This window comes from Trachinotus anak, unplaced genomic scaffold (genome assembly GCF_046630095.1).
Source record: "Trachinotus anak isolate AG129_WGS33_773 ecotype Australia unplaced genomic scaffold, CSIRO_AGI_Tana_v1 ptg000002l, whole genome shotgun sequence".
NCBI classification, from domain to species: Eukaryota; Metazoa; Chordata; class Actinopteri; order Carangiformes; family Carangidae; genus Trachinotus; species Trachinotus anak.
In genome coordinates this window covers 13,624,945-13,636,149 of record NW_027273853.1, presented here as the reverse complement: position 1 = coordinate 13,636,149, position 11,205 = coordinate 13,624,945, and the positions used below count along the sequence as shown (strand labels likewise).

General features: G+C 39.6%; 1 protein-coding gene across 3 annotated transcripts in view; it reads left to right on the top strand.

The window, feature by feature from the left end:
- The window catches only part of fkbp16 (FKBP prolyl isomerase 16), a 31,385-nt gene that overhangs the window by 140 nt on the left and 20,040 nt on the right, over positions 1-11,205 (top strand). The window contains exons 1-4 of one of the 3 annotated variants that reach the window (XM_071499628.1): positions 28-161; positions 2,410-2,980; positions 3,249-3,418; positions 4,036-4,124. In XM_071499628.1, coding sequence (XP_071355729.1) covers positions 2,506-2,980; positions 3,249-3,418; positions 4,036-4,124 — 734 coding nt within the window. In that variant the 5' untranslated portion in view covers positions 28-161; positions 2,410-2,505. Of the gene's footprint in view, positions 1-27; positions 162-2,118; positions 2,981-3,248; positions 3,419-4,035; positions 4,125-11,205 lie in introns of those variants that run through there. The other 2 variants (XM_071499619.1, XM_071499637.1) reach the window with 2 other exon arrangements.

Here is an 11,205-nt window from a genome sequence, read left to right as displayed (position 1 = left end):
ACGCACACACACAAAGTACGAAGCACTGAGACTATTTTACTTTTGCTTTCCTGGTCACTATAGTTGGCCGTTTGTGCCCCCAGAGTTTCCAGCCTGTATTTATGTTTGATCTATTTTCGCTCAGGGTTAGGTCCAAGCTCTCCTCCTTCAACTGAATTTTGGTAAATGTACTCTATGTATTTTTGCAGCACACACATAGGAAGTATAAATACACCAGCAGACAGTTGAATTAGTGTGTTTACTCAAATACAGAAGTATTATCAGCAAAATGAACTTAAACTATGAAAAGTAAAAGTACTAATCATGTAGCTTGCCCCTTTTCAGAATGTTGTATTATCATTTGGGATGCAACTAGCTATTATTTTCATCATTAATATATCTGCTGATTATTATCTCAATTAATCAATCAGTTGTTTTGTGTATAAAATATCAGAAGGCAGTGAAAAATGCACATCGCAATTTCTCAGAGCCAACAGTGACATATTAAAATGTCTCATTTCATCCAACCAGTAGTCTAAACCCTAAAGATATTGAGTTTAAAATCAAAAAAGATCAAATAAGACAAATAAATATAGCAAATCCTCACATTTTAGAGGCTGAAACTAGAGAATATTTGGCATACACCTAAAACAATTTATGATGCTTCAAAATAGTAGCATGCATTCTTCTGACAATCGACTGCTCAGTTCATCGACTAATTATTTTAACTCATATTATCATGTAATATGTAGTATTGGAATATTATTACTCACACATTTAAGTGCAAGCTGGATTTAATGAAGCTGGTTGAGCTGATTTGAACTAGTTTCTCTGCTGTTGGAGAGTTTAATCTTTAAGAACACATCAGATTTTAGAGGATTATCATATGTTTTACATGGGCATGTTAATCTGAAATGTAAATGTGTCTGTTAAATAAAAACTGCACAATAAAATGTGCAATATTTTCCTGTGAAATGTGGTGGAGTAGAAATGAAAAGTTGCATCAAATTACAGAACCTAAAGTGAAAGTATTTCCAAATTTTATTAAAGCAGAGAACTTGCAAATAAACAAACTCCAGAGAAATTAAAAGACAAATATGGAATTTGGATTAATTTAATCCCTCATTGAAATCATGCTCTAGGTGTAGATTTAAGTCCAGCCTCACTGTCAACAAAGCAGTGTGTATTTACAATATGGTCAGGTGGATGTTTATGTCTAAGTATTATCAGTCTCACATCAGACTAGTTCTGCTCCTGCTGTCTTGAGGTTTCCTTCACAAACTCTATACATTTTCCTCTGGGATTCGAAATATGGTTCAACTGTATATTGTGATGTCACCCTCTGTGATTAAGTTGATGTTTTTAACCCTAGAACACTAACGTTAAAATTAGTAACACCATCACTAACGTCGGATGAAAATCACCTGAACGCATGCCTCTTGAAAAAAACATAGATGGGAGGAGGGAAACAAACATACCATTAATGACATCAATGAGCAGCCTGAAGCTACCCAAGGACCCATGCAACTCAGACAACAGCAACACAATGAAAATCACATGACAAGAATCGTGTGGGTGAAAATCACCCGACGTTAGTGTTCTAGGGTTAAGTAGCATATATAGTTTCTGGCCACAGGACTTCAGCTTTTAGATGAATTCATGACGCAGTGCATTGTTATGAGATAAATCTTGTTAGGAGCTTGGAAGTGCAAAAAAATCCCTCTCACCCCAAAATGTTAGACCTACATCGCTTTAGCTAAAAATCAAATTCCCTTTAGTTTTTAACAATTATTGTGAATACATTGACATTAATAATGCCAATAAGATGTGTAAATGTGTGGATCCTACAGGAGCGTTGCACCGTAAACACAGCATCTTGTATGTAATCTGTAATCTAGTCAGTTTTTCAGCCTGCACTCTTTGATGAGTGTCCTGACACTTCTTAAAAAGTGAAAATAAAAATCTCCCAACGTAATTCAAAGCAAATTAAGTTAGAGCTTGTATCTCCTGAGATCTTGCTGGTAGATTGCATTCATGGAAACTGCATTATGGGGCATGACGGTGAAGTCATTAAGAAGCTTACAGACGTTCTGGCAGATTAGGTTTTTCTCTTCTAATCCTGCAGATTACCAATGCACAAGCCTTCTGGCTGAGAGTGCTTCGTTGCACTGCACAGTTTCTTTACATTGATCATTTTTTTGCTGCCACCACATCACTGGACTACGTAGACTAAGACGGACACCAGCAGGAGTAAGAGAAGGTCAAAGTGCAACAGAATTGCAGAAACGACGCAGCTGCAGGCAGAATAAAGCTTTAAAAAAACGTAGATGAAGCCGGGATTTGGGGATGCATTCTGAGTAGGATTTAATGAAACGAAGCATGGATTTTTGTAAATATTACGTCATGGATATTTTTTTTTTGCTTTGACAGATTGTAGTTGGCCGAAATTTGCTCATAACAGAACTATTAACTTACACCTAAGTGGAACATTGATTCGACAAGAAGGATCATCGCTTTTGGAGACTAATGCAGACGGTGTCCCTCACTCTATGTAGTGAAATGGAGACAGAGCCATGTTGTGAAGAGCCTAAAGACCCTGCAGTGGAGCCTACAGAGCCTGAGGTAAGAGAGGCCAATTCTGAGTTTGCTGACAAGGACAGTCACACCGAGCTGGCCTGTGGGCCACCGGAGGAAGGCGAAGAGTTGCAAAGGAAAGAGCAGGTTGAAACACAGACCTGTGCAGGAGCAAGTGAAAGCACCAAAATAAAAAGCACCTCTAATCCTGAGCGAGAAGATGGCGAGACAGAATGCAAAGTACAGAGGAAACTGAAAAAAACAAACAGCTGGAAGATGGTAAGATTTCAAGACCCATCAGAAGACGATGATGTGTCGGAGAGGGACAGCTCAGCGGAGAATCTCTTTCCAGAATACACGATGGAAGAGTGGACTTCCTCAACCTTCGAGGAGCTGTTCACTGCAGAAGACTGGCAGGATATCACAGGTGAGGATACACCAGTGAACAGCACATCACATGCAGACACATGCATTTTAACCCTGGTAGGTAATCTTGCAAAAATATCACTAACTTATCAATGACGTGCTTTTCATTTACTTAGGTTAAATCTTTACATTTAATTTTGCTTTGCAAAAGAAGAAAAGTACCAAGACTGAGATCAAGATCGGTGTGTTTGTAGCTGTTTCCTTACTTTACAGGTAACTAGCAGATTAACCCTGCTTCTTCCTGCATGGCCTTTTCTTTTCTCACGCAGAGGACCGGCTGTTGAGGAAGAAGGTGCTGAAGCCTGTGGCCCCACACGCCCCATGCCCCACCTGGGGCCAGGAGGTTACTGTGAAGATGCAGTGTGTCCTGGAGGACCGCACTGTGGTGGAGAAGGACTGCAAGCTGGTCTTTGTTATTGGAGAGGGAGACGTAAACCAGGTGAAAGCTTTGAACCCTTCAGTTTACTCTAACAGGGTAAACACCATGCTTCATTAGTGATGAACAGAGACTGTGAAAATAGGTAAACAAGACAAAGTTGGCCTGCTGATCTAACATTAGTGGGCTAACATCATGATGCCAAGATGAGGTACAGCTAAGGCTGATTGAATGTTTTGTGGGTCATAAACCATAGTATTGGTTTATAGTACTAAGTACGTATTGGTACACACATCCATGTGTTTCATGACAATCAATCCAACAGAGATATTTCACTCAAAATCTAAAATATGAAGTCCATGGTGTCACAAGTCAGAGGATCACCAACGTCAATATGGTTCGTCCTCTGGAAACCACCAACATTTGTACAAAATTTCATGGCAGTCCATCCAGTAGTTGATTAGCTATTTCAGTCTGGACCAACCAACCAACATTAACATCACTGGAGTCATGCTCCACATGCTTGAAACTTGGGATTCATTTTCAAGTGTTTGTAGTCAGTTGAGGACAATGAAATGCACAATGTAAAGTACTTAAATGCATTTGCGTAATGATGTAAAAAGCTGCTGATGCTTTTTAACAGTGCTTTAAATAACACGTTGTGTTTCTGACACCTGTAGGCCCTGGAGGAGTGTGTCATATCCATGCAGAAGGGTGAGATCACATTACTGCTGGCAGATTCACAGTATGCCTATGGACTTTTGGGAAGGTAAGGACTTAACAGTTAATGTTGTCTAAACTTCTGAATCAAGGACCACCTTGAAGAAGAAACAAGACTTGGGCAGTTATATTTTTTTTGTCTGAGTATAATCTCAGTAAATGAGCCTTGTACCTGTTGCTGTGGGGGCAGCCTGGTTATCCAGGGGCAGCAGGGTTAATGAACCATAAACAGGAGCAGATGGCTTCCTCCTGACACCATTCAGAGGCAGCCTATCGGTGGTGTGTTTGAGGTGGAGGACACCACTCATGTTACAGCCAATGGCTTAGGTTTATAACCTTTACACCATTAAAGAGCCAGTATAAACACAGCAGAAATCTGACTAAAACCTATTGTTTATAGTTTTAATGTTTACTTTGGATAACCTGAACGCATGAGAATGAGACTTTAATGCACCACAGTGATTTGATGAGATTGTGTATGAAAATATACCATTCAAAATGTTTGAGGAAAACTGCCTTTTGAGGCAAGAATACAGGCCATAGTTAATAGAAAATGTGTGTAATGTGATTTAATTTGTTTGCAGGTTGATTATCTTGCAGCAAATTACTTTCTCTAGTTTTAATTGTGGCAAGAAAGGCAATATACTGTATATTAAGCTATTTCATTAACAGCAAAATTGTGACCATTAATGTAATTCTGAAAACGATACTATCAAGTCTGTGCCAGTGTTTATGTAAGCCCACACCCATTAGAGCAAACTAAACATTATTAGATAATTTCAAACACTCAATCGAGAGCCATGTGTGCTCTGTTAGTGGGCAACAGTCGTCCAGTTAATATAAAAAGCTCAGTAGACCCTAAATTAAAGAGTTTTCCTGCATTTGTGAGGGTGTGTGCTGCACAGTCATATCAAAATTGGCCATTCAGCTACATGAAGGACATAGTGTACCATTAACAGAGTGGCTGTACAGAGAAGTAAAGCATAAAAACATTGCTGACAACATAATGTGCAGATGTACTGAAAATTGTGTTGTGAAAGCATGTTTTTTTTTCAGTGTGTGTATTTCACTGTTTCAGTCTCTTCTGTGTGCTGTGTGAGAGGTCCTGTTTTTATTATGGAAATCTATGAAGGTGGATGATGGGACATGGGGTGTGAGAGGTGTGAGTGAGGAGTCCTGAGGTGCTGTCTGGAGTCTCGCCCTCTGTTGTGTGTAGAGATGGAGGCAGAGAAAAAGGGGGGGAGACAGCAGGAGGTTAGTTAATGATTGTTTTGATGCAGCTGATTAGGGTTGTGTGCTGCGGAGTCAAATTTTGCCGTACCACAAGGTAGACAATCAGCGCTTTGTGCCAGCTCTTTAAACTTGATTTACTTACTGAGGCTGCTGATTTTCTCTCGTGACTGGAGTTAAATACATTTGTGGATGATTTAGTATGAAAATCAAGAAATTATAAAATAAAACACCATGCTTCAAACTTTACTAAAGGGTATTGGTTAAACAGGTCATCCAGGGATAGAAAACAACACTCTGAACCCTGAAAAAAATCTTCAGGTAGAGGGCCTTTAAAGGAATAGTTTGACTTTTGGGGAAAGATGCTTATTTGTTTTTTTGGGGTTTTTTTTTTGGTTTTTCTTTTTCACCAAGAGCCATATGAGAGGATTAATACCACACTCATATCTGTGCACTAAATATGAAGTTTGCACCAACAGGTGGCTAACTTAGCTTATCATAAAGACAGGAAATGGGAAAACAACTAGCTTGGCTCTCTCAAGGAAAATAAAAAACACCTATAAGTACATCTATAACTCACTAATTAACATGTTATAGTTCATTTGTTCAATCCATATAAAAGTGGATGTTTTATGATGGGTTATGTGCAGGACTATTTCTTGCCTCTGAGCAGTTGCCAGATAACCAGCACAGACTCAATTACTGACCCTGGGAAAGAAATAGTCCAGCACAAGGCACCTTTGAACCAGGCTAGTTACGTCCAACTGTTTTCAGTCCTTGTGCTTAGCTGTCTCTTGGCTGTGGCTTCATATTTACCAAACATAAGTGGTATTAATGTTTTCATCAAACACGTTGTCAAGAAAGGCAATACATGTTTTTCTCAGAATGTCCTCCTATTTCTTTATGGACACTGAACACTGATAACTACTTTATCATTAATGGCTCATTGCTCTGGATAAACACATTTGCTAAACCTGTCTGTTAAGGTCTATTATTTAAGTACTTAATAAAAAGAAATATTTGAGCACATAAGAAGACAAAAATAAGAATCACGAGCAGCATCAGACATCATGCTTCAGACTAAATATGACAGGCTCAGCGTGTCTGTGCTATAAAATGACAGACACAATGAGGGAAAATCTCATTAGCCTCGCTGTTTTTCTGGCAGATGCATTGATTGAACTCTGTCAGTCGCCTGTTGCAAACAGTGCCGCTAAGAGCACTTCACAGTTATTTATCAGAACAGTGTGTAAAGCCGGTCAGACAGTGTGATTCAACACAGCACAGTGGAGTGGTCTGTATAGCTTGGTGTGTGGGTGATGGGCTGGCTGCAGCGCTGGTGTGATGTGATGTTGATAATGAAACCAGTGGAAGTATTTACTGGATTGATTACAAGAGACAGGCTGCCTGGGACTAAATGACTGTAAGAAACAGTGACATTTCTCCTGTGAGACATTAGAGCCCTGAGCTTTGAGAGCAGAAATGTGACGCAATGGACTCGCCTTTTCAAGAAACAGCAGCATGCGTCAGACCTATTCCCCACTGAGACATGCTGCTTAGTCAGAGATGCACACTGCATTCCCTCAGTCAGCAGGTCATTATCAGAGAAAAGTGGAGGCTAACATCTGTTGATCACTGGACAGGCACAACTTTAACACCTATAAACCCCCCCAGGGGCCAGAGGGAGTCAGCATCCTCAACCCTGAACAACCCCAAAGTCAACAACATTAAATGCAATTGGAACCTACTTTGTTTACATCTGAATAAAGCTAAAATTGCAAAACAAAAAAAAACCAAAAAAAAAAACCCCAAAACAACACAGTCAAATGAGCCTGCAATACAGCGTATGCATGCATTTCTAACTGTGTATGAAACATCACACAACACATTCTTCTCTTCTTCAGTGTGAAATGTTAAGGTTACTTTTCCAGGCTGTTAGCAAACATAAACAGAAGCTTAAACCCTGGTGCTGGCAGCAAAGGTGCTGGTGTACTTTTACTTTTGGCACAAGTGAGAACTATCTCAGTGGCACATGTTGAAGTAGAGTTAATTAGACCACTGGGATGTATCATAGTTAAATTAATAGTTTAATCCAAGTCCAGATGGACAATGTCAGCCAGTTAATCATTCGACTCTTGCATCAGTGTGCCGTGTGGGGATCGTATGCTTTTCATGATTAATCCTGCAGTTCAACAGCATGCATGAAAAGCATTGGCCATATTCAATGTAAACCAACTATTGGTGACTTAAGATACAGTATGTAAGGTACTAGAAACACAATTAAATTGGTAAAACAGAATCAAAAATGTAATCATTCATCACTGTATGTTAGGTAATAAAAATGTCATTGGACTATTTGAAAAGCATGTGTAAGCATGTGTATTATGATGCAGATATTTAAACACATGTAGGAAGGACTTGATTTGATAATGAACAGTAATTGGGTACAAGAAGGCAAGGATGGGGTTTGTCATTGTTAAATATATCTGGACTGCAGTGAAACAGCAGCACTCAAGTTTTGCATAAGAATGTGCAGACTAGTTAACCCATGAACAATTTTATTCCAGGTCAGATGTGGGAAGGGTGTGTCTAATTTTGGTTATACTTTTAACTGGGAAAATCTAGATTTAACATTTGAAATTATTAGTCTGCTAAAAATTACTATAGTTGCTCTCACATACTAATGTATAGGTCCTAAGGTGTTTGTTGTTGATTAGGGAAACACATCAAAATTTACACAAGAGGAAATTACCTCCTCATGCAATCTTACATTTTGCAGATGTGGCGAAATGGGCCCCAGGCTCTCAACTACAACGTCAGTTAAAGAAGACGAGTCCTTAGGTTATTTTATCAGTAATTATCCCTAGCGGTAGCATCTCCAGAGAACAATAAGGGACCCAGAATTGAGCCCTGGAGTATCCCACACAGAATAACACAAATTATAAATTACAAGCAGTGACCGTGAACCACAACATTCACAGTCTAGTATAGTAGATAATCACATACTAAACAAATCGCCTTTAATGGAATAGTAGAGACACTGTGGAGACACACCAGATGGCTATCATTGTCAGTTTCTGAGGGGAGAAAAAACAAACAAGTCCTACTGTAGGAGGAGAGAGAGGAATCTGCCTCTCTTTGAGCCTGGGGGAGCATTGATTAAACCAGGCACACTGATCTGGCTTTATAGTGGCAGGTTGGAGCGAGTTGAGTGAAGCTTCATGGGAAAGTACAGTGACATTTACCGTGATGATCGAAGGTTATTGCATAATATTCATCATCTGTTTTGAATTGTGCAGTTTAATTTGATTAATTTTAACTTAAGTCTGTTTAGAGGAGTGTAGGTGTAGATACATCAAGGTGGGGGCAGTGCTTGGCTTTGTGTTATAATTTATTGACAGCATTATAAAATACTGATAAAATACAACATTAAACGCTTTGTCAGGGATAAATTAATAAAGTCCTGGAATCTGTAATCGTCCACCAAAAAAAAAAACGCTTTACATCTGACTTTAAAGGGGAACACCACCTATTATACACGTTAGGGTTTGTTTACCTGTCTTGCAGAGTACTTCTGCATATGTGAAGAAGTTGCATAAAGCTTTTGTAGCTCTAGAGCGAGCGAGAAATCTGAAAGATGGCCTCCAGTCATCACATTGTCGGTTAAAGCTGAAGACTACAAGTTTGAAGATAAAAAAAAATCTGGTGGTGTGGAATTAGGAAGAAGTGACAAGACTGTACCAGACCTCTGTAGCACATTCCATATCCCTGCTGCTAGCATAACGAACCACAGTCTCCAACTGAACTGTTAGTGGCCTAGTTGCATTATGGGTAAATAGGCACCAGGTTTTCAACTAAGAGGAATGCAAGGAATAAATAAAGACAATATCTCTGGTTCTACTGCATTAGCATTAAACACATGCTGGGAATGGAAGAAGTTTTTTAGGTATTTGATCATAATCTAAAATATTTAGCAAATCAAAATTTTGAACCGAAGATGGAGACTGACTATCCGCCAGACCGACATTCCCAAAGCCTCACCACATTGTAAGTGACAACAGCTGCATGGTTATTAAAAATATATGACAACAATTCCTGCACATCAACTTTAGTTTTTCAAGCCATTATAGCCATTAAATCAGACAATGTTTTCCTCCATATTGGACTGTCATAAGGTCAGAATAAGGTTGAACAGGTCACAGTTTTGACCTACACAAACATCCAGCCTATATCAAATCTAATTGTTAAATTAAATATTTAATTGAAGGCATTATGTATGAAATGTAATATCAAATATTTACCCAGCACTGATAGATAACATACACTGACCATTTAAAACAACATCTTGGAAATGTGCTCAAGGGGAATCTTTGTTGACACTGTTGAAGTAGTTGGCAAGTGCGTAGCCTCTGAGGCACACCCATATCCAGCGGGGAATGTAGCTGAAAAAGGCAACAGTGACATTTCTCTGAGCAGAAAGGCACGTAGGCTGAGAGATTCACAGAGCAAAGTGGCAACATGAGAAGGTGTCAAGCCAGAACTCTGATCAATAGGATCAAGTCTGATGATGAGTGAGGATACGTGTAGGCGCAGTCACTTTTGACAGACGTGAGAAATGTCACTGACTTATTTGGTCTCTGTGTCTTTTTCTGTCCTCTTCTGTGCAACAAGGATAAAGAGAAAAAAATGCTTAGCATGTGTTCTCTGGTGTGGTATTAGATGAAATATATATAAATATAGGGTGTTAGGTCCACCTGAGATTATTTTGCGTGTGTTTCTTCCTCTTTTTGCAAGCCAATCTCTCATCTTATCACCCAATGTAACATGACACAGCCAAGAACTGGCAGTTCTGCTTTTCATTACATCAGGTACTTGCTAGTAGACAGGTACAGTGACTCACTCACCACAGAGTTTAGCTGGTGTTTGTCACTTTTATGCACACCGGCCCTCCTCCCCTGTCTCCAGACTTGTAGGCACGTTGTCCAGTCAGAAAATATGTGAGGTGGAGTTCCTTTCTGTGCTGAAGGTAGTGTGACTCACGCTGCAGAGCCACCTGGGTCAAATGAATAATGTGACCTTTGAGACGCTCCTCTGTGGAAAACACAACGATGAATCTAAACCATTCTTCTCCACACTCATGTTTCTTCTCTACACAAAATTACTTCTGGCATAACTGACACCAGTATAAAAAACATGTTTCTTTGTTTTACTGTTTGTGATCATGACGGATTACAGCAACAACTGAACTCTTGGCTGTGTGGTCACGTGACCAAAACAAGTTTGACTGTAGCTTTTGAGCTCTGTGTGTCTCCTTCCCGGCACTGACACAGCAGGCTGACTAGAAACCACACCCAGACCTTACGCTTCAGGAGCAGATCAGGCAGCACTGACAGCTGTAGCACACTCCAGATAAGATCTGGGTTAGCTCTCAATCAGCATCCACTCTTCTGTTTGCCACAGCCACTGCCACATTATTTTGAAACTTCATGTGTTGCTAAAAAAGAAAGGTATGAATTAAATCTGAACAAGGATAGACTCTCTGTTTTACCTCTGGTGGGTTGTTTTGGCGTAGCGGCAGTATTTTACCACTCAGGCCGGTGTTTGAACTGTGCATGTCCCTCATCTAATCTCCCTGGATGTTTACCTTTTTCCCCTACTGCTGGCAGGCTTATCTCTCTCATCGACACAGCCTCGGTTGTAATATAGCACTGCCCTCAGTTATATCTACTTCTGTTTTCCATGATTGGGGGGTATTTAGTGGGACAGTAAATCTCCTCAACTGAAATGTGCTTTTATTGAATAAAAGGTAGATAGTGTATTTCTAGAGAGTGGAGTAAAGTTGGCTTTATACTGTATGAATACCACAATTGTTAGGGCTTTGTTGGTCTAGTTTTAGTTTT